Genomic DNA, 25,633 nt, shown 5'->3' on the forward strand with positions numbered 1-25,633 from the left:
AACACCTTTCCGATTGACGAGTGAAGGACGTTTCTGATGAAGGGCTTGATTCCGGTTGCTGACCATAGATCTCTGCATTGACAGTTCCCTGTGATTGAGGAGCTCGAAATGAATTACTCCTTTGATGTCCCACCAAATGCAAAGCATCACTTTCTGCGGATGGAGTCCCGGTTTTGGGGTTAGAAGTGGTTTTTGTCAAGGACTGAGCAATTGTTTTTGGCATTTAATATTTGCATAGAAATCCATTTTTCATTACCGGTGACAAATCTGTCCAAAAATGGTTCACGCGCATTACGGGCCAGAAGAGACGAAGCTACGTTCACACGTTGGAAGCGATGAACATCGGAAAGTTCGTGAGGCACCCAACCACCTTCTTCAAGGAGTTTTCCATATTCCTTAGATGTTTACGTATTGTTTCATGAGAGACATGCAATTTGTGGGCCATTTCACGAGTGTGTTGCCTTTGGTTAGACTCTTAGCGTCTTCAGAGCATCAATATCAATTCCAACATCACAGTTTTTAAGGCTAAAGTCACCTGAACGAAATTTGCTGAAGCATCAGGTTACCTGTTATTCTACTCTGTCTTCTGTCCCTGAACTAAGCTGCAGTTTCTAGCAACCCGTAGTTATTGTATTATAATCGTTTATGTAAGAACTACATTCTTGAGAACCAGTTTGGGCTGAACGTGGCCCAGTAATTAACGTATCGCACTGCAGATGTGAGATCCCTTGATTTGCGCCCTGTTACCGGAAAAATAAAATTGCTGCACTTTATGGCTAGGGTGCGGTGGCATAAGTATGCCCCCGCAACCACTGCAACTGTGGTGGGGCGAGCCAAAAGGGGACTTGAATCGGCCTGAATCGTAACTACAATTATATATATACACACTTTTCCAATTTCATTATTAACTTTTAACTATACAACTTAGGTATGGTTATTTCTAAAAGGTATGATTAAGTACCTTTAGGCTACGTAGGCCAAAAGCTATAGTAACAACTTAATGATGTCTTAGTGAGACATGGTTCTTTATGGTTTAATAGTGATGAACAATTTTTGTAATAATTCTAACGAAAGATTAATTATAATTCAAAACTACAACCAGTCGTCTCTAGTTTTGAGTTGATAGACTATAAGGAAGGCAACTAGTCAACAGTATCCATCGACAACTCTTGGGCCACTCTAATGGTTCAGTGGGATTTTACTGTCAGTTCGTAGCGCGATTTTCCGGCAGCAGGACGCGAGTCATGGTTTCTCTAATTTTTAGTCCGTCGTTTTGATAACTAGCTATGTCCGGCCTATTTATTTATGCGAAAACATATTATCCTGTAATTACTTACTTTTTGAAAGCATGAAATAAATTAAATTAAAACGTTGCTTTGTAGGTACGAACCCATACGACTAACAGACAACATTAATACACCATACATTGAATAACACTTAATGTTAAGTAATACAATTATTTTGTTACTTACTACAGTATATATATATATATATATACTAGTACTGTCTGTTGTCTATTGTATGTCCATGTAACTACTTCGTGCCCTCCCCCCCCAGTGGCACAGCGGTATGTCTGCGGACTTACAACGCTAGAATCCGGGTTTCGATACCCGTGGTGGGCAGAGCACAGATAGCCCATTGTGTAGCTTCGTGCTTAATTACACACAAACAAAACTACTTCGCTTGGTATGGACGGATATTCACCAAAATTAGTATGGAGGCTCATTAGGTCCATGAATAGATACACATACATTTTCAGTTTTGCATTCTGCGGTTTGTTTGGCATTTTTGCGTTTTTTACCACTACCTCACCTCCTTTAGATGGCTCTTTACCAAATTTGGCATGAAGGTTTGTTGGGCCCATGGGAAAATACATACAAATTTTCAGTTTTACATTTTGCGTTTTGCGGTTTGTATGGGCGTTTTTGCGTTTGTTTACTACTACTACGCCCTATATGGATGGATCTTCACTAAATTTGATATGAAGGTTTATTCGGACGATGCAGAAACATATCAAAGTTATGGTTTCACATTTTGTGTTTTGTTGTTTTTATGGGCGTTTATCCTTTTTCTACAATTGCATATAAGGGAAGCAACTTTTCATGTCCTAAGATAACCTTTCATTAATCAGAAGACGGGTGCTCCAGTTAGCTAGGTAATAATGCTGCAACTTTCAACTAAAAATCAGCCACCATACACTCGGTGGTTGAGCGGTAAGCTTAAGGGCTTATAACGCTAAAATTCTGGGTTCTATCACTGCTATGAGCATAGTGCAGATAACACATCATGTAGTTTTGCGGTAAAATAAAACAACTAAAGTGATTTCTGAATTTAACATTTAGCGTAGAACTATATGAAAAGTTTGAACATGTTTAGTATGAATTTCGGGCATGAGGACTATCTGTGCTAGTTGTCCCTAATTTAGCAGTTATAGACTAGAGGGAAGTCAGCTAGTTAGCATGACCTATCGCCAACTTTTGGACGTTATAACGCTCCCACGGTTGAAATATCGAGTATGTTTGGTGACGATGATTCTTTGTTTGTAAATAAGCACAAAGCTACACAATGGGCTATCTGGGCTATGCCCACCACGGGTATCGAAACCCGGATTCTAGCGTTGTAAGTCAGCAGACATACCGTTGTGCCACTGAGGGGCCGTGGATTCGAACTTGCGATCCTCAGATTGCGAGTCGAGCACCTTAACCACCAGATCATGCCAGGCCCAGTTTGAACTGAACGACAAATTGTTATTTCTTATTTTACCACTAAAACATTCAATTTTATCAGGATGTAATCTAATTTCTTTTGAAACCTCTTTTGCTCGTTAAGAGTTTCAAAAAAATAAACATGTTACACGTTTTAGCATGTTTTGAACAAATTGTTTGATTGTATTTTAAATCCTCTAAGCCAAGCTTTATAGGGGTGTTTTAAAACTTTGTTTTGAGATGAGAAACAAAGTGTCTGACTATTTGACCACGCTTTAAAACTTTAAAATTTTTATCTTCACAAGTTTTTAAGCATGACTTCAACATTTATATATTCCTAAAGTTATTATCTCTGAAAAAATAATGATATATGTATTCTCGTCTTGAACGACATTTTATGTAACAGATGGGTCTAACGGCTAGGCCAGAAACCTTTAAGTTGCAAGAACTACTGACCACTAGAAAGGCAGCCAGTCAGCAGAACTTGCCGCCACAAGAGTTTTATTTTGCTTTGAACCAAATAAGGGGAATAAATTTTACTCTTGTAAAGTACATACAGCTGAAGCGTTATAATGGCATTGCGACGAACCTTGGACATTCGGATCCGTAGCCCATCATTTAATCTCTAAATAACAGCCTTCCCCCGAAACATTAATGGAATAATTCAATAGTATATTAAATTCTTTACGTTGTTTTTATTTTATACTTCTTTAACATATGCTGAGTAGAAATTAAATGCTTCTTCTTCTCTGTCTGAAAGTATATATCTGAATAGATAATATAGAACTATAGTTAACTAAGTTCATTTACTTACTAACAATAAATCTACTTTAAATTTCTTTATATTTATTCTAGGCATTCTGTTCTTGCACAATGGATAAAAACTAACAAAAACAGAGTTAACCAGAGTAAGACTGTTTATTAATCTATCTAGAATAACACTGACTCAGCTGGGGTACCTACAGTATTGAATGGGGCATCATTAGGACGATAATTTTCCCGATATTTGTTAACAAAGATATTTTATATTACAGTACTGGTTTCAAACCACAATGTTATAAACCTAACTCTCCTGTTAGTTTTCTGGTATTAATAATGCTATTATAGTGTTTACTTAACAGTCACGTTGTACATACAAGATGAAGCATTACCAGAACAACAGATGCTACACACACACAGATATATATATATATATAATTACCACTTGCAATAATACCATTTAACACGGGTTACACATTATCTATACAAAATTAACAATTAACTGACATCTGATTTTTTGTCACAGTTCATATTTTGTCACGTCTACTAATAATAACATTTAACACGTTTCAAAAACTAGTCTACAGTAACATTCCACGCAATATTTGTGTCAAAAATAACAGCGTTTCAAAGGTTTCACACATTTTAAATTATTTAAAGTCACTCTGTACGAATCAGGATTATTGTATTAATACTTATAATACTCTTAACTTAATTCACAAATTATTTACACTAATCGAATACAACAAAAGCCATATTAACACTAACAAAATGTTCATTGTCTAATATTGAACAAAGACTTTCAATATATATTACAACTTGCGTATCTACATAAACAAAGTGTCACAAATTCTGTTTATCCAATCTTTCTATATGCACCCGTACAATATTTGCCTCTGTACTTGGGATATTATTCGCACCATATCTAATGAAAAAGTTATTATAAAGAATATTCTATTGCAATGACATATTTCTACTCCACAGATTTGGTATGTTTAATTATTTTACGCTTACTTAAGATATTATCAATTAGAAAAGATTATAAGTATTATCGTCATATTTTAACACAATTTCGTTATTAGATCATTTAAAAAATATATTATGCTAGCTGTAACTATTATAACTTTATGAAATATAATCTAATATTTTATTATGCTCTTAGCAATGGTTCCAAGCTCTAGTTCTCTCTAATTTTGCTGTAAGGCTAATTCTTAAGCTCTGTGGGCTATGAAGCTACAAGCTAACTGGTTATAATGTTTCTTTGGATTCACAGTTTCCATCCAAGGAAGCAGAACTCAGCACAGAATTCAAACGTTTATTGGTTTTATGTTAGTGATTGAGCCATCTAGGAAAGTAAATGATTTCGACAACAGCAGCAGATCACTTCCAAACGTTGGCATGTTTCAGGTATCTATCTATCTACCTCGTTCTGTTGCATTTAGAAATTTTTGATGGAAAGTTGTATATTATTTTAATCAAACGTCAATTGTTAAACAGTTAAATGAAAGGTAAAATTTTGATTTTCAACTTATTACAAAATTGTAATAATTTAAAAATGCTTTCTTATTTATCGACTTAGCTTTTTGGAGATGCCCTTTCCAAGTTCTCTGAAGAATGTCCTCATGCTGTCCTCCAGACTTCAAATATCCCGAAGTCAGAGATACAAGTGATGTGGACAGCTCCTCCTCCGTCATCTGGTTGTGTCGTGTTCAAGTAAGTTCAGATTCAGAATACCGAACGTGACCAATTGGCTAGCATGCCGGATTGAGAATTTAAGGTTCCGTCGGTTGCTCCTTGTTTTGGAGATGTGGGTGCGTTATAAAAGTGACTGTCGAATACTAGTATTATATTAGAGTACTCCATAAGTTAATGGTGGGTGGTGTTGATTAGCTGTCTTTCCGCTTATATATCACTTGAAAATTAGGAATGGCTAGCGCAAGTAGCCCTCGAGTAGCTCCACGCAAGAAGAAAAAATCTGAATGTTACATTAGTTATTCGGTTCTTATGGCAATTAAAATCGAAGGCCTTATTATCCTCTAGCGTCTAACTTTTTGAAGTTCGACTTATTAAAATACTATTTTAATATGGAACAATAAGCTTTGTTTCCATTGTGTGCTATGTTTGCCAACTTAATCGATTTTATAAATCCTAGCAGTAGTTCTCTATTTCCAAATTTTTCTTATTTAGATTTGTTTAAAACGACTAATAGATAAATAAAAGATAGATATTCATATATTTTTCTATACAAATGAACATACACTATTAATGAGTGGTTCGAAATGAGTGATTAGTATTTTAAAAATGCAAAACAGTTTGGGCGTTATGTTGCTACATTATGGGTCAGCTAAAATATTGTACTGAAGAAAGCTAATGGAGTGCTAGGATTCACTATTACATTACTGTATGGGCGTTCAGACGACTGTATATTTTTGCTAAGCAACTGTAGGTATTGGTAATGCAAGAAAGTTTATTTTTGTAATATTCCTTGCACTTTTCGCTGTTGGTGCGTTATAATAGTGATAATCAATCTCTTAGCGTTGATGGTGGTAGTATCATTCTGCTGACTAGCTGTCTTACCTATGGTAGGTAGTTCTGAAGTAGGAAGGGTGACAGATAGCCTTAATAGCTTTACCGTAAATACAAAATATAAATATATACTTTTCTACATCACCGATCTGTACAGTCGCTTAGCAACAAAGATTGTGTTATCGAACATATTCAAACTAGACTCGCAAGATCCGAAATTCAAAGCTTTACCACAAGGCCAACTCGTGCCTTGATAAGGAAAATAGCTAACAACAAATACATTAGGTTTGTATTTACTTTAGTAAAGCCGGAATTAAATTTTATTGTCGCTCGAAGCAGTTTGTAATATTGGAGATTTAAACTAGCTTTGATATTCATAAATCGTACTTACGTGCTGCATGCTTTCGTGTTTGACCCCTCTTGCCGGAAAATTACACTTATAATCAGGTATGAAAGGTATTTTTTTATTATTATTTCCTAATGGGTTTGCACTTTATCTTATAAGTGAAAAGTCTAATATATGTTGATACGTGACATTTAACGAGAAAAATATTTACGCTGAGCTCTAGAGAAACGTTCCTGACTAAAGTTTTTTATATGTTTATACTGTTTGAGAAATACTTCTCTTTAAAGCGTATTAGTATAGCTACTTGTTATTTAGCGTGTACTTAATAATAATAAAAGTGAAGCCTTTTATTACATACTCATTATGTTTTGCAAACTCAAATAGAGGGTAAAATAAAGCTGTCCAGTAGCTATTTTTGTCGAGTATAAAACTAATATTTGTTAAAGTATATCTAACCGTTTTATGGCAGTGGTGTTTACGTGTACATCAGGAATTCAGAAAAAAAGAGAGGCAGTCTTGTTAAGCTGTCGTACTTGTTACTATTTCGTCAGTATCTGAGTTGTCTTTCACAATAATTACTGTGTTAATTGATTCTGACAATAGTATTCTAAAACAAAATCAGCTTGAAGTTCATGGCTTTTGCTATATTCAGTTTCATTTAATTTTCAAAATCTCTATTTCTTGCAGGGCAATGATTATAGAAATTAGAGAATTATGGTACATGGATGATGGAGGCTTGACTAAAGAACTATGTGAAAAAGGTAAAATTATTGTTACTTTCCAGTTTTTCCATTAAACTTAACAGCGATAAAACTAAGATTTTCAACAGGTTGACTTGTTTGTATCAGAAGATAAGGACAAAACTTATCAAATATTAGAAAGAAGTATGTGTTTTTAAACTTAAAATAACTTACATTATTTACTGAGTTAACTCTTAGTTCTGCGTAGCTTGTATTGATTAGAAGTTATTGATAGCAAAGAACTATAAAAGCAGAAATGTTATGACTGCAGCTGAGCATTAACTAACTATTCACGAGGTATCTTTACTAGGTTAGTGAAGCACTTATCTCTTCGAAGATATGTGTATATGCATGGTAGAAGCCTTGTGAAAATATTATGTTCCTTTTAGCCAATCAGAATTTTAGCTTATTATTATAACGTTTATTTTTAGGAAAACAGATATTATCATTTCTAAGCTACGCTTTAGGTGACTCAAAAATTCACATAAGCCTATTACAATTTCACAACATGTGATGACCTTCACACTAATATACCCCTTCAATTAATAGAAGGTGAAAAGCATTAAACTGCGAATCTTCACTGAGATAATGACTAGCAGGAATTTTGTTCAGCTCTAATAGAATTAGCAGAGTGAAGACTAAGAACTGCAACACTGTGTTGGTATATAATACTTCCGCAAATACGTAAGGATGTGGGATTCAACTATACATATATTTTCAATTATACTTTTTTACTTGAAATACGACACTTTGACACTACCTTTGTTTTTTGTTAAATCCAAGTTAACTTAAAAGAAAAGCTCTTACGTTGATATGTATACAACCTTAAAGTTTAATTTTCAAGTGTTTTTTTCAACAGCAAAGCACAATAATTTGGCTGAATGGCTGTTATAATTAAAGTTATTAAATGGTAATATTAATAATCTGAATGAAATGAGCAGACTCGTTAATAACAGATTGTTTGGGGAGTTGAGGTGTGACGGCCTATATGGCTAATTTTGTTGTAAAGTAATGTAGAAAAAGAATTCAACATTCAGTTGCTATTCAATTGGAGGTGTATTTACACAATTTATGTTAATAATTTGTAGGTCCAAATGCCATACCGTAAGAATTTAACTCTCATGTTTCAATGTTGTGAATTCTGGGTAATGATTCATTGAGATCCTTTTACTGTGAGACTCTGAGAAGTGAAAAGACAAACCGTTTCTTTATATTGAGAAATAACAAACCTGGAAGACTTTTAGGCTAAGATGTGTAGACACTAGAGATTTAATATTTTGACACTGTATTACTTGGGAAAAATCAATATTTTTTCAGATGTTGTTATATTAGCATCTAAACAGTTATTGTTTAACTACAATGTTCAGAAACCATGTTTTGATACTGTTTAAATGGACAACTAAACAATTAATATTCTACGAATCTGTTACTTCAAAAACAAACAGTGAATGAAATTTAGTTAAATGGAAGGCAACTGCATATTGTTGAAGCACAAGTGTAGAGGACATCGTCACCTGAAGACGAAAGGTGGAAGACTTTCGAAACGTGGTCATCTATACTTGTGTTTTTTACAACAGGTAATTGCCGTCCATTCAAATAAATTTCACCATGAATATTTTGCCTAAACAATCTATCAAATACTATACAATGATTTTCATATTTAGCCCTATAAGTTAATTTCTTCTACTAAAGTTTAGTTTTAAAATACCTATGCAAATAACTTTGTTTAATTATTACTGTTGTAGAAAATTATATTCTTATCTTTCTGTAGATAGTTTCATTTTGTACAATAAATAAACTACTACATATGGGTGTTCTTTCTGCTTCTATCTCATCGAATAGAAATGATGGAAAGGTAAGCATAAAATCATCAAATAGTGTGGAAACTTAAACCCATTGGATACTTAGTCTGACTCATCACAGTTGATGGTACATCAATCTTTTACTAAGAGAGGAGGCTGATAAAATTCAAAGTTCAGTATGGCAGAAATGCTTTTATGAAAACAAAAAATTAACCAGTCAATTATAATACAGTTATTTATGATTATACATTCATTAGTAACATATAGATCTCACACATATATTTACATTATACTTAATATTGAAAATAAATTGTCCAAACTCTACATAATCATATATGTTCCATATAAATTCAAAACACTGTTTTATAGATTTAATGTTCACCATACTTTAACTTAACTAGTGATGGTCAGCTTTTGTATGTCACTGAACTTAAAAGTCTTTTAACAATATTTGCTAGTTCTTTCATTTTAAATAGTGATACAAAACACTAAGTGTGTATTCATGATATTCTATTTCTCAATATTTTATCGGGCATGTTAAATATGTGCATTTCGGTTAGTATCACGTGACATCTCCAAGCTACACTATCTGGTAGCAGACAACTTCCACCTCTCAAGAGTCATGGTGGCCCTAAAAACGCACCCTCTGGTACAATGACATCGTGGTCTCTTCCTCCTCCTATTCCTCTGACGCAGCCAATCATTGTGCGGTGTCTGAACAGCTCCCTTAACTAATGATACTGATACATACTATCTTGTTTTGCAGAACAAGAAACACGAGACGGACATCCAGCAATCATTGCAAACTGTTGTGCTTGTAATGAAGCTAAATACGAAGTTGAATTTGAAGGATTATGGTCTCGACAAACTCATCCTAAGGATTTTCCTTCAAGTAAGTTTAAATCATATTATTTAAAAAAAATATATCACTTCACTCTCTAGACATCTCATCAATGCTTTCCCTAGACATTCTTTTTGGAGTGAATATAAGGAAACAATTCAATAACGATTATTTTTCAAAGAAATACAATATACAACAAAACACACAATACACGACGTACAATACTTACACTGTTTAGACGTCTTGCAAAAGCATAAACACATATCATTCTTTCTCGTAATAAAATACATTGTAATGAAATACTTTAAAATAAGTATTCTGTAAAAATTTCTTTTTAACAAGGTACTTCTTAAAGACCTCCTTTCTAAAGGAGATAAATCCAAAACTTCCTTTCAGAACTGTGCCCATTAAAGACTTTTGTTATCTAAGTATACTTTGAATACATAATTTGAAATCAGTACACTATAAAGGATGTTTACTAACTTCCAGGCAAGTACATTTGGATAGACTTCGTTTCAGATAAGTACGTCATCAACAATTTGTTTGAACAAAGTGAAAACAAAAGTATTATAGTAAAATATGTAGAAAATCAAATTTTAATTCAAGGAGGTACACATAATATCCTTCAAAATGAGTAAATCCTTAGATTTTTTTTTCAAATAAGTGCACTCCAAGATTGATTTCAAGTACGTACATCTTCAAGAAGCCCTTCAAGTAGGTATACTCCAAATTATTTATTTTCAGATAAGTAATTTTAGAAAACATTTATTTTCAAGTAAATATACAAAAAACGTTTTATTGCCAATACAAATACCAACAATATTCTCAAAAGTATGCCATAATTACTTTTTCCTTTGTGATTAGGGGAAAGTGAGGTACGACAGTCTTTTAGGATAAAATGGCCATCCCTGTATATTTTCAGCACCACCATTAGGGTAAATTATATGTAACTATTGTTCACGTGATCCCGTGCATAAAGATACTGGCGGACTGGCGCGAATGTGATTTATCAGAGCGTGAGGGCCCCCAATAGCCAGGTGGATACGGCGCTTGTCTCGCCATTTGAGGGTTGCGGGTTTGAATCCCAGTCCCACCAAACATGCTTGTCTTTTAGCCGTGGGAGCGTTATAATGTGACGATAAATCTCACTATTCGCAGTTAAAAGAGTAGTCCAGGAGTTGGCAGTAGGTGGTGATTGACTAGCTGCCTTCCTTCTAGTATTTCACTCTTAAATTAGGGACAGTTAGCCCTCGTGTAGCTTTGCACGAAATTCAAAATAAACCCCTTTAATATTGGTTGATAAGAATGCATTTGATTTTTAAACTGATTTACGTAAGATGTTTTTTAAGCTGTTCAATTTATAATGATGTAAATTTTTATGTATTACAATTTCAAATAGCCTAAAACTGAGTTAAATTGTACTTAGATTTAGTAGTTAAATAAATGCCGATACGTATCCAATTTATGATATTTGCCAACAAGATTAATACACACAATTTTCTTTTTATTACAAATATATTTTAATATAAAATGAAGTAATAAAATTTACAATAACGGTTACTACAAATAATTATTACAAACAATGATTTATATACAAAAGTTTTACAAACTTACAAACAATATCTTCTTTCTGGTCTGGAAATTTCTTGATGCGTTATCGAGGGGTCACGATACACAAGTTAATTTCGAGTTGACGTTGGTACAATTCACTTAATCGAAAGCTAGCTCTGTGGTCTTTACTGATCACACGCCGATTGTTTCAACCGATGAAGTTAGGTAATGTTTTCGTAAAAATACTAATGCCCAATTTGAATCCCCTGAAATTAAATGGTTGTAATGTTCGAAATATATAAATGTTCTTGGTCAAATATCTGAAGTTTCCCGATTAATAAGCGTTATAACAATCACAGTTACATCTTCTGAAGTATATAGCACATCAACTCTATCAAACCAATAATATATATATTGTTTTTTGACGTGTCACGTTGGTTATATTTATAGGTGTGTGTGGAGAGTTTCTCGAAATTTCAGATTACGAAACAATACAAACGCTACACTAGCATTTACGTACACACGTATATTGTTTATTCTTACACTCTATACTCTTCTACAACTTTAGAGAATAGACGGGAATTTTGTAACACAGATTGAACAGTATAAGTTATGTACATTTCTAAATATAAATTTAATTTAAACAAACATCAATATTATAATAAATATATAATAGTAAATCCATCACACCTCCCTCCTTAAAGAATTAAGAATTGGCGTCAGCATGAGATATTATATATATACATTGACAACAATAGATTAAATATAATACATTATTCAAAGAATAATCATGACAGTATATGATACAAATAACCTTATGATCATAAAATTACATAGCACGTGAAATGGCATCAGCACAAATGTTATCAAGTCCTTTGATATGGATTATTTTCAAATCACACTCTCGTAGTGATAAACTCGAATTTAACAGTCTTCTGTTGTTGTTTTTTATGAGTGGATGTCCCATAGTGGGTAACAATACTAAAACCATGTCACCAGGATGGACCTTACGTTCCCCAGCCTTGCAGTCATAAACCTTTTTTTTATCTGATATTACGAATACTTCAACTTTTCTCGAGCCAATCTACAAGCACATAAGACTCTGGACCGAAACTTGGAAACATAATCCAACAAATGCATTTCTTTTGGATCATCTTCCAACCATTGTTCCTTCAGCAACTTGAAAGGACCATGTGATGAATGGCCAAACGGACTAAATCTTAACGACTCCTGAACTGACTCACGAACAACAAAAAATAATAAATTAACTCCTTCATCCCACTCCTTCTCGTTATTGAGAGAGTAAGTCCGCATAATATTTTCAAGGTAGAATAGAATCTCTCAAGAACACCTTGCGATTCTGGATGGTATGCTATAGATTTGATCTGTTTAGCATCGAGCTAATAAACAACTTCTTGAAACAATCCTGCATTAAAATATGATCCCTTATCAGATTGAACTTCTTTGGGCAAGCCAACAAAAGTAAAGAGATTGGTCAAAGCCTTAGAACATTTTTAGGCTGAAATTTTTCTCAAAGGAATAGCTTCAGGGAATTGAGTGGATGAGCACACGATAGACAACAAATACTGGTTCCCTGATCGAGTTTTTGGAAAAGGCTCAACACCCACCACAATCACACGACTGAAAGGTTCTTCGAAAGCTGGGTTAGGTTTCAGAGGAGCAAAAGAAATTTTCGGGTTAGTTTTTCTGGCAAACAGACAGATATGACAAGTTTTACAAAACTGAGAAACATCTTGCCTAATCTTTGGCCAAAAGAAATGTCTCATAATTTTGTCACACGTCTTGTTGAGACCTAATTGACCCCCCAGGGGGAGTTCATGGGTAACTTTCAATATTTCAGAAAGATATACTTTGGAAACAACGATTTGGTAACCAATAGCCTCGCCCTCTGAAGCTGGCAGATCTAGTGGTCTCCATTTCCTCATAAGCACGCCATTTTTGAAAAATAACCATTTGGAACTTTCTCCAGTTCATATTTTGGGAGTGCACAGTTAAAGAGTTAAGAGATCTGCGGATCCTTTTCTTGCTCAGCTATCAGTTTACTTTTAGTAAATGGAACTTCACCAGGTGAACTAAATCCCTCATATCCATAATTGTCATTCGCCGAGGTATCGTCAGAAGGACAATTATCCACAATATCCCAGTCGGATCCAAAATAAGTCTGAGACAAATCCATAATATCATCCTCTGAATCCATGTCTATCATTTGTTTTTGGCTTAATTTCTTAGCCTGAGCTCGAGTCACAGCCCATGGGTGAAATACATTGGGATTCTCCTCAATGACAACATCATCTTTAGATGAAACAGCGATCAGCTCACTAACCATTTTGGGTTTGGCAACAACTTTTCCCCCAGCCAAATCTTTTCCCAACAATATTGATACACCTTTAATTGGCAGAGTAGGTCTTACACCAACCACAACTGGTCCCAAAACTAGGTCTGATGCTAAATAAATGTTATTAAGAAGAACATTAACAAATCTACCCTCAATAGCCTCGAATATATCGGCATTTATTTAACTACTAAATCCAATGTACAATTTAACTCAGTTTTAGGCTATTTGAAATTATAATACATAACATAATATATTGGGGGCTCGTGTTCGCAATCTGAATTTGAGACAAAATTCGATCTAAATTGAAATTCAGTTTATATATATATATATAATATATATTAGTGTTAAGAAGATTTGATCATGTCTGATTATCAAGATTTCCTTGAATCACCCTCCCTCGAACAATTAGAATTATATTACAAAAATGAATTGCTCGAAATTGCCAAAATTTTAGAACTAGAAGTTAAAAGTTCAGTGAGAAAAAATGAACTAAATAAGTGTATTATTGAAATGCTAGTTGATGATGATCTGTTGTGAGAGGAAGCATTATGGGAATACTCTAGTGTTTCCACTAGCCAATCAGGGTTGAGTGATAAAGATAAATTAGAGATCCAGCTAAAACTCAAGCAAATCGAGCTTGAACAAGCTCGTATCGAAGCCGAGAAAGAACAAACTCGTATTGAAGCTGAAAGAGAAAATAAACGTCTCGAGGCCGAACAAGCTCGTATCGAAGCTGAAAGAGAAAATAAACGTCTCGAGGACAAAAAAGCTCGCATTGAAGCCGAAAAAGAAATTAAGCTGAAAGAAATGGAAATTAGACTCAACTCCGATCGACCAAGGCAGAATGATAACTTTGAACTTAATTGATATGTTAAAGTACTATCATTTAATGAAAATGAAGTTAATGAATATTTACAATATTTTTAGAAGGTTGCTCAAACCATGGAATGGCCCACCAAAAAACGGTCATTATTATTACAGAGTTTTTAACTTCTAAAGAAGCTTATGCCACTCTCTATCTAAAAGATTGTACGAATTATGATAAAGGTAGCTATTCTCAAAGCATACGAGTTAGTACTAGAGGCTTATCGCGAAAAGTTTCGAGGTTATCACAAGCAAGATAATCAAATTTATATGGAATTTGCCCACGAAAAAGAGGTTTATTTTGATCGATGGTGTAATTCTATGCATATTGGCAATAGTTTCGACAAACTAAGACAATTATGTCTAATTGAAGAATTTAAACATTGTGCACGTGATGACCTCAAAACTTACTTGGATGAAAAGAAAGTTGAAACACTACAGGAAGCACTACACATAAAACCGCTTTTCATAAAAAGAAATTCCTACTACCTCAGCAAAAAACTGTATATGTTCAATCCACTAAAGTTGAGATTCTTCTAAAAAATACAGCTCTTCTAGTTCGAACTCTTCTTGCAGTCAGGATAAAACTTCATCAAAACCATCAAGGTCTGTCTGCCACTTTTGTAAAAACCTGGTCATGTTATGTCCCCTTGTTGGTGTTTGAAAAAAAAAAGAAAAGAAAAAGAGGCAACACCCAATGCGTTAGTGTCCACATATGAAAGTAGTTTCACCAGATTAACCGATGTTGTTGATTTGGCCACGGATATTAAAGGCTGATGTAATCAGGGAAGAATATAAACGTTTTATGTCTGTTGGTTCTGTGTCCTTGGCAAATGACACTGCCAATCCCATACTCATACCTATTCTACGTGATACTGGGGTGACCCATTCATTGTTGTTAGAAGGTATATTGCCTTTAGATTCGACTTCTAATATATGAACATATTAAAATAAATATATAATAGTAAATCCGTCACAAAATAGGTAAAATAGGAAATAAATAAATACATATTAGATATGATCTTTATATTTGGATATAGAAAAAAGTGAAAATAAGATAAGTCTTAATTTTATATTACGTATTTAACTAATACTGTTGTCACGGTGTTATTATATTAGCAGATTAATTGAATTAGTTTAAATTTAACTTGCGTATAATTAAATTAAATAAAAACAAGGCATTCGTCATTTAAATCTTCCCCCAATAAGACCTTTATGGCGACAAATTTCAAATTTCTATTAATTCTTTTATTGATTTCTTAGTTTGGAAAATTACCTGTTCATCTTCTCAGTGAAATCAATATTTACATTTGTTCTTCAAAGCAAATTTTCGTAAAAAAAATAAAAAAGCCTATAATTTTGGTTCTTTAAAACAAGTTTTAAACTGGTGCTAGTTTTCTAAAACAGTGATTAACTGATATGAAGAAAAAATCAGTGCTTTCACTGTATAAAACTAAAAAAATGACAAGAAAGCATAAATACAGTCTATTAATGGATTGTTCTTCCTCCTTTTGCTTGATGGGCCCGCATGGCCAGGTGGTTAGGGAACTCGACTCGCAATCTAAGGGTCGCGGGTTCGAACTAAAACAAATGACAAAAAGTCGTAAATTCGGTTCAACAATGGAGGGTTCTTCATCTCAAATGTCATGCTCTTTCTACGTTAAAAGCGTTTAAAACAAGCTGTCTCATACCTTATTAATGTTTCCACATTAGATTTCCTTCCGACTGAAAACGTTAATAATAATAAAAATTTTGGAATGTTGCTATTAACGAGTTACACAAAATATTAGTAGATTGAATGCAGCGGATATTAATGATTTAATTACAGAACTTGTGTAATTAAATTCTAAAACTTTGAGTCGTTAAACATTATATTTAGTATGATAAGAAATTTAATATAGGTTGGTGGTTTGGGTGACATTACATCACAAAGGACTGGTCATAGATTTCAATAACTCTTTCTTTACTAGCTCTATGCGATTTTCCAGTAAGAAAAATAAAATAGCATCTCAACTATGTACCATAACATTTAACATACTTTCATTTCACAAAAATGTATTTAATTACATTTGTTTGCGATTTTTTAGTGTCTAATATTATTTAATTGTTGTATAAAAATATTGTCCTTGTTCAAGATGTTTTATATATTCTGCACATTTATATCAACTTTCCATCTTACGTGACGATATTCTGTTATTCACTATTTTCTTTTTTGTCTCGATCTTGTTTTGTGATGAGACGTTTGATTTAGCTAAAACAGTTTGTCCCTGAAGAAGAAAGGCCCACCTTTCGAAAGCGTTCGGGTAAAAGGGTTTTTATCATTTGGTATCAAGACTTCTTGAACCTACGTGTTTTTCTGACATCATGAATAATTTGATAAGTATTATTTGATAGATTATTTAGGCAGAGTGTTCATGACGAAACTTTGTAGAATGAACGGCAACTTCCTGTTTGTTATATTTAATATCAATATATGCATATATATCAAGCACCAGAGAAGATTTTTGAACCGTAATCAATATTAGATCAAATATTTAAACTAACTGTTTCATATCGAGCTAAAACCGTAAGTCACTAGACATTTTATTTTCAAAAGTGGTTTAAGTCTCATGATATTTCAGTATATCGTTCTTGCTTATAGACTTTTCTCTAATAAAAACAAATAAATTCCATTATTATCCATATAATAATGCTAAAAATACAGCTCAAAGCATCTTCGAAGAACGAAAGCTACAATAAATCAAATTTGTTTTTCGATTACCTGTTGATGATGATAAAGTAAAATGAAAGATAGAATTAATTCTCATCTTATACTTGTTTAATTGCATTTAATTTAATATATAATAAAATATAAACACAGAAAAATGTAATTAAAAGATACTGATGGTTAGTCGCACCTTATAAGAACGGATTCGGGTTCCGACTACCCTTGGAACTACTGCACTTTCTACATAGGCGACCGTGCCCAGACCAGTGGTCATTATTACACAATATTAACCAACACCACAGTTTACATCATGGCAAGCTTCAACAAAGGATAATAAGGCCCATCTTGAGCAACATATTTTAATAGCCTTTCTTCAGCTTCACTGAACGTTGATTTCCAAGACCACGCTACAGAAGATCAAATGTATAGAAATACATTGATATTATTCCAGTTTCATTTGCCATCTTTATCACTACAATATCTGTTGATTTTGAAATGTGGTTGGAAGCTTTGGGAATTTTAGACCGAAAGGCTTCGTACATTTCAAATATTGTCTGTTATCTTGCTAACGGTATCGAAAATTTGTCCGGAGTCACAAGATTTTCTTTTTCGACCACAGCCTTTACTTTACTAGTGAGGGCGTTACTACCAATTTTCTTGTGGTGTTGTTTCTGAGCCCACTGCTCTCCTGTGGAGAACACCAAGTAGTTCGTCTTTTAAATATTGAAGTTGTGTGCTTTGGTTCGTTTTATAACCTCGCAATACAAATTTCTTTCCACATATAGAGCTGTTGTAACGATCTAAAATGAATACACCGCTATATTTACGGTTTAACAATAAAATGCCCCCCAGTGGCACAGCGGTATGTCTGCGGACTTACAACGTTAGAATTCGGGTTTCGATACCGTGGTGGGCAGAGTACAGATAGCCAATTGTGTAGTTTTGTGCTTAATTACAAACAAACAAACAAACAAACAAGAACAAAAATATTTATTCACAATAACAACACTTAGAAATAAATTCAACACTTACCAAAAAAGTTAATAAACAAGTGTCTGGCCTAGACTTCACACCAATAAACAATTAATCAAAAATATTATTAAATCAGTAATAACGAAATCAGGAAAAGAACCTGAAATAAAAAAAAAACTTATTCCAAAAAATAAATAAATAAACTACAGCAAATACAATATTCCAACAATATTTTTCAATACTAATAACAATATCGAGTGACAAACCGCAATAAATATACCCTTCACTAACTATCTCGTGACTCTATGTCTCTTTTAGTGAAGATTCTGGCAGGGTATTTATTCACAGAGTTAGGTCACGAGAGTACGAACTCATGTTATCACATGTTTACATACTCTTCTGCTACATTAATAGTATCTTTACGTCACCGATAGGGAAGCTGGTGTCAGTTTCATCATACACACACATATTTATTCAAAATACAAATGGTTAGCTAGAAGGTGAGTTAAAGTTTTAATGCAACAAAAATTCATAGATAAACTAAACGATAGAAGGAAATAATAAATGAACGATAAACACAACCATAATCATAAAAAAAATATAATTCGCTATCTCACACTGTGACATAGATCTCTAGCCATAAGTGGTAGCATTATATTGTCGGATGGTCGAGAATTCGTTGTGAACCAAATATATGGTTATTAAATATGTCGCCCGTAGTGCTAAACTTAGCATTTGTGGCGACACGTCACTGCAGTAACACACGCAATTCGTTTTATAAAGTGCGGTTAACTCTCTGTACCAAGAGAAAAATTTTATTACAATCACAGTAATTTAACTTTAGATTTATATGTTAGATGAATGGATGACGCAATTTCTGGACATCACTGGTGCTTCACACACGGCTAATTTTCGTATGTGGGAATATGGCGGTTTTGCTACCGAGGGTGTTCGTCATTTAGGGGAGCAAGGTACACCCATAAAGCTTGAATCTGAACTTAAAACACAGGTAAAAAAGTTGTGTGGCATTAAAAAAAAACTCTTACTATATTTTTATAGTTCATTTTGATTTCCTTTTAGACATATTAACTCTTGAGTTTCATTTGTCTAACAAGATAGAAATAAGTGAAGTAACTACCGGTAGAAAATATAACATAAATATGATATACTAGTATTATTTGTTGTAAAAATGATAAACATTTATGAAGCAATATAATTCATTATGTAGAAAATACATATTTATGATATAGTACTGTTATTATGACAGCCCAAAGTCCTTGTGAATGTAATAAAAGTCTATAAAACAGATTCATTAATTGTGAAGATATGAAATTTAGGTCATACAGAAGTAAAATACTTGTTTTACATTGTAATAAAAGTCATACATTTTTGCTCTTCTTTGTTTACAAATGTAAACTGTTTAACCACCCACAAATTTTCTCATTGCTCTACCTCGTCATAGTCAGAAAAAATCCGAACCGTTATCAAAGCAAGGGGATTACGGTATCCAAACTTGAACGGAAAAACATTTGCTGTATTTCGAGTTGACAAAACACACCACCTGATGTCACTACTGAGCAAGCTAAATCCGAGTCCTGATTGGTTCGTCGGAATTAGTGCTTTGGAGTTATGTATGAAAAACTGTTCTTGGGTAACCAACAAAGTTATAAATCTTTATCCATGGGATGCTGGGATAAACGATGGACGATCCTATTTAGTAAGTGTAAAGTCTAGATCTAGGCCGAAAATATCGCTAACGCCGAGGGTACCCAAATGATGAAACATTACATTCTAATCTTTTTAAATATAAATGTAAGAACACTATATTCATTTAGCTATAAAGATACTGGATTCATTTTTAGTTCTAATGTATATAGGTAGCTTGCTTTAATCAGAAGTTAATACTAATATAATAAGGATCTTCTCAACATTTATTATCTACGTTTCTTTGACAACGGTCTTTATCACTTTATATTCACATGCATTTTTATTATTTTTTATTTGATATCAATAACATATTCTGTGGAAGTTCACAAATGTTGTAACTTTGACCTTTTTGTTATCAATCTGTTCTTTATACGTGAATTTACCGCGAGGAATTGTAAATAAATTTTCTAAATTTAATAATTTAATGATAATAATAATTTACGAAGCATGAAAGAAGGTGTAACTTGTACGAAGAAGTAACGTAACATACTTTATTAATTTAGAAATCGTACTTCCGTATTTTTAATATATATATTAATAGATAGATATTTGTCAATAATTTTTTAATGAAAACTTTAAGATGTTATGCATCAAATATAACTTATGTTTCGAAAGCTCTGAATCATATAAGTTAGCTATAGCATTACCTGATAAAAATTATTGAATACCGTGTTTTAATAAATACAACTAGTAATTTAATCTAAATAGGAAACATTCAGTAACGACCAGGAATTTAATTACTAAGTTTTGCTAACGGCAAGCTTCATTGTTTCAGTTTTGATTCTGGCTGTTCATGAGGCTAAGAACCTAAGTGTTTTGAATTCTTGAGAGCAATGTTTAATGGGAAAATCAACAGAAAAATCACGTGTATCTTTCTATTACAGCAACTCAGTTGTGAATTCTTTCTTGAAAGAATGCAGTTGTAGTGATGCGTAATGAAAGACCTCTTTACCTTGAGGACAGTTAATGATTGTCAACCATGTAGGCCAGAATGTGAATAGTTGAGAAACTATAGTAAACTGCAAATTTATTTAATGGCAGTAACAACAGACAAATAAAAGTTACGGTGCAACATTCAAGAATAAAACATACAATACTTTTATCTCACAACTACTAAGATATAATATTTTGTGGACCAATAAAAATATATCATCATTAAAAACAAGAGACCAGCAATTTAAAAAATAGCAACAGAAATAGAGTAGCAAATGCTTTTCTTAGAAATGTGACTTGAAGAATATTATCTTTAATAAAAATCGTAATTTTTAATGTTTTTTGGCAAAATTGTGTAAAATATAAAAATTTATAATTCTAAAGTTGTTATTAATAAATAACTTTTCATTAATATACAACTTTGATTAAAATAAATTAATATTTTTTGTCTTTGGTTTCTATCTCCTTTAGTCTGAATCCTCTCCAACAATACCACAAGAAAGAATAAAAATGTTAACTTCAAGTGACCCAGAAACGCCCTTCTTCGATCCTACTGGAAATCCCATAAAACCAGTAGTAAGACTAACAATTACACGACAAAGAATTTATGAGAAATCATGTGAAGTAACTGTGAACTCTGATCGAATCTCAGGAAAGACAGGAAACGAAAATGAGTATGAGCAAGGTATTTCTTTGCAGTTCTGCACTATAAAATAAACATAATTAGTTGTTGTCGTGTTTGTTTTAGCAAATAGCTACACAAGGGGATATCTGCGCTCTATCTGCTGCAAAGCTCGAGCCCCAAATTTTAACTTTATATGCCCTCAAGTTTACAATTGAGCTACGAACTGTAGTTAGACATTTTTATTAAAACAAAATGTCATATTTATTTCAATAGTTATTGTCATTCCTTTTTATGTCCTCCATTTTACAATTATCTATCTATCTACTTTGTTTTGTATTCTTTCTGAGGAGTAAGGTGGCAGTATGTTTGAGTAAATGTTTTAAACTTTTTAGTTCAAGCTGTTTCATGCTAGTATTCTATATTTATTATCACATTTAAAGAGAGACACGTATAATCATACCAAACACAAAATTCCAATCTGTCTTTTTACTTTTTTAACATCTGTATCTATACCTCATTTCAAAATAAAGTACTGTTTTGTTACATATAAAACATAAAATATATATTATATATATATAATAAAACAAAAGGATCTGGGTTCGTAATTGTATAATACTACACTTCACATATTACTGTCATAATTATCTTACAGAGTTTGTTTTAATAGCCAGGCGAGGGATTCAACCATATTGACAGCACTGGGAAAATGGATGTTGGAACTTACACGAGATTATTTGTTTATTATGCAAGGTCACTTCAAGTAAACTGATTAAATACCGATTAAAATAACGAAACAAGCTGAATTTTAAACGGTTTTACAAGTTCCTATAGAGGTTCATTGAACAATATTTTGAAGATCTTGAATTTCAATTAGTATTTAATATTCTATGTTTGTTGTCATACACCGAACTACACAATGGGCTTCAGACCTCTCCCCACCATGAGTGTCTAAACCAGACTTTTGGCCCTATATGCGCTACTTACCACTGAGCCAGGGGGTGATTATTTTGTATCGTATGAAATTTGTAAACACTAAAAACTTTGATCCTTAAAACATATACTTAAATACCAGTTAAAATAATGAAACAAGCTGAATTCTAAACGGTTTTACAAGTTCCTGTTGAAGTTCACTAAACAATACTTTGAAAGAAAATCTTGAATTTCATAGAGTTTAGTATTGTTTATTGTCATGTGCAAAACTATACAATGGGATGTCTGAGATCTGCACATCACGGTTATTGAAACCTGACTTCTAGGCCTACTTACCACTGAGCCACCAGGAGGCGATTGCTATATCGTGTGAAAATATTTAAATACTGGAAACGTTGAGTCTTAAAACATATACGTTTGTTTATTTTAAAGTCACATTGGACTATCTGCTCAGTCCCCCGCGAGGAACTGAACCCCGCATTTTAACCTTGTAAGTCCATAGACTTTCTGCTGTCTCACTGGAGGACACATATACGTCAGGCTTTCATTTGTAGTTAACATTGAGCTACAAGATTGTTTCTTGTTTTTATATAATCGACATTATGATAACAATTTTAATGACATGTGAAAGAAGCCAGTAACTAAAGCATCACCAATAAATCTTGGTTGAGTACATTTAATGTCTACACTTTTACTTTGTTCCAAAGTTATGAAATCTATACCTAAATTATACTAAACGTTTGACAATATTCTGCTATGCAAATGAACTAATTTAATATCTCTATTGTTTTGCAATAAAAAATATAAATTTTTTTACTGTATTTTAGAAACATTAACGTATATACGCATAGAGTTTAACGAAATACGAAAACATATAGACTTCAATGACGTATTTGATAGGATATTTTCTACTTCATATACACTGCTCAAAATTTACAAAACATTTATTTTAACAATTTACAGAATTTTACAATGAAATTTTTACAATAAGATCACTGTTCATACTTACAAGCACAATATATATAAGAGGTTCTGTGTGTTTAGATCAGAATCTCATATTTCTGAAAGAAATAAGTATACCTGAGGTTTAGTCACATATAATTTTGTTTACAGTTATGCTACAGATTTCTTTTATAATAAACTTATTTAGAAATATCAAAAATGCTTAACCTACAGGAAAATCATTGCAAGTGATAAAGACAAAGGTTTTGGTGATGGAAGAAAAATGAGTCAGTCTCGCGATAGTAACAAATATGCCACTGCATTTAGCTTATTTTAGAAAAAACCTCTTTTATCCTGACCTGAGAAAATGTGCCGTGACAGAATGGGCAGACTTCACCTCGTGCAGCGTGTCGTGCGGACGAGGATTACAGTCGAGGACCAGAAGCTATATAAATGAAGAAAATGCTCGGATTATGGAATGTGACACGAATCTTGTGGAGAAGAAGTTTTGTGATACTGTTTGCGAAGGGTAAGCTACTGATGTGAAACAAGCAACATGCACAGATACTAAAACAAAACAATATTATAAATAGTGTTTTTGGTTAAATAATGAAAAACATAAAGTCAAGAAATGTTTTACAATCATGTAAGGTCCAACACATGTGTTTAATATTGATGTGCCACGTATGAAATAAGATATCCATAAAACATCTTTAGTTTAGTTGAATGATGCTATAACTATGTATAATCACATATAAACAACAATAGTAACAAAAAACTCAATGGCGTCAATAACAACAAATCAGCAGCTTTGAGACTGAAACTGATATACTAGTTATTAATAACAATCCAATAATGAAATCGTGTTAGCTTAAACCTAACTACCAGTTTTAATTGAGGTTGCTTTGACAGTTTAACTCATAAAGTTAATGCAACCTAGAAAAAATGAGCGCATCAACGACATTAACTTAAGATATACTAACTATAACAACTGTAGTTGAGAAGTAGTAAATTTTTATCACCAATTAATTAACCTTATTATTCTGCTAGATAAAAAACAATGACAGTCAATTCCTCATTTATAAAATATACACAGGATAATATTATTCTTAAAATTAAAATAAAATAAATAAAAGACAAAATTACTAACAAAAGAATATGATAAAGAAGATGAACTTTATAGTCTTTAAGGTCTGTTCATAAATTGTCCAATCCGTTTTCAGGATGTGACAGAACCAGATGACAGAACGTAAAACGTTCTAAGAAGGAAAAACTATCGTTATTAGTTTTATATTATGTTGTATATCGATCGGTCGCATTTATATTTTACGGATTAAGAATTGTAAGACTTGTAAACATTTCGGAATTCTTAGGAATGTGAGTTGCCAAATAAGTGACTGGAGTGAATGGACTTCCTGTAGTGTGGCTTGTGGAACTGGTTTAAGGACTCGTCGTAGACATTATAAGAATCTTATTGCTCACCACGTGTGCCGAGAAGACTTGATAGAAAAAGAAGCATGCATGGAAAGCAGAAACTGCGAAGTAAGTTTCAATTAAATTCATGGGCACAATATACGTTCCTTACTGAGGTATCTTGGGAAATATATTTATATTCTCCATTTTTATTTTGATGTGTTTGGACTTGTTCGTGATATAAAAAAATTATGGATACCAAGTTAAAATACAATTTTTTTCTTATTAGAAGTGCAGGTAAACATACAAAATAGCGTTAGAATAAATTTAAAGTATAAAACTATGGAATATTAGAAATGTATCTAGTTTAAAAGATATTTTCCACTTAATAGTTTTTTATAGCTACTTGATAGAAACATGTATGAGCTTTTCTTTCGTATACTTAAGATTAACTTACCTTATGAAACACAGGATTGTAGCAAAATACTGTTGCATTAAAGAAAAATTAATAATTCTGTATTAAATTTAAAATATATATATATTATGTAAGAAAATATAACAATATTTACTTTCATTTCTAATGTTATCGTTAAATTAGAATAATTCAGAAACGGTTATTTAATATATTTTAAGACGCAATATACGTTGAACTTGTCCCCTAGTGGATCAGTGCTGTGTTTATGGACTTTCAACGCTAATATCTGGGATTCAATTCCCACAGTAGACAAAGCGCAGAGAGCTCATTGTGAGCTTGACGCTAAAAATATGACAACGGCATGTTAAATTTTGAATGTTTTTGGTTTTAATCTCAAATATTTTGTTTACTATATCATTGCTAGACTTTTTTGGGTTTATCAATACTACTAATAATTTTTGTTTATATTTATGGAATATGCCCGGCATGGCCAGGTGGA

General features: G+C 32.7%; 1 protein-coding gene across 2 annotated transcripts in view; it reads left to right on the forward strand.

Annotated features, from left to right (window-relative positions):
• Positions 1–25,633, forward strand: part of LOC106457254 (spondin-1-like) — a 56,615-nt gene that overhangs the window by 13,950 nt on the left and 17,032 nt on the right. The window contains exons 2-10 of one of the 2 annotated variants that reach the window (XM_022383103.1): positions 4,738–4,871; positions 5,044–5,177; positions 7,024–7,097; positions 9,645–9,770; positions 19,027–19,178; positions 19,632–19,886; positions 21,281–21,494; positions 23,634–23,835; positions 24,680–24,848. In XM_022383103.1, coding sequence (XP_022238811.1) covers positions 4,738–4,871; positions 5,044–5,177; positions 7,024–7,097; positions 9,645–9,770; positions 19,027–19,178; positions 19,632–19,886; positions 21,281–21,494; positions 23,634–23,835; positions 24,680–24,848 — 1,460 coding nt within the window. The remainder of the gene's footprint in view (positions 1–4,737; positions 4,872–5,043; positions 5,178–7,023; positions 7,098–9,644; positions 9,771–19,026; positions 19,179–19,631; positions 19,887–21,280; positions 21,495–23,633; positions 23,836–24,679; positions 24,849–25,633) is intronic. The other variant, XM_022383104.1, reaches the window with a different exon arrangement.

This window comes from Limulus polyphemus, unplaced genomic scaffold, assembly GCF_000517525.1.
Source record: "Limulus polyphemus unplaced genomic scaffold, Limulus_polyphemus-2.1.2 Scaffold308, whole genome shotgun sequence".
Taxonomy (NCBI): Eukaryota; Metazoa; Arthropoda; class Merostomata; order Xiphosura; family Limulidae; genus Limulus; species Limulus polyphemus.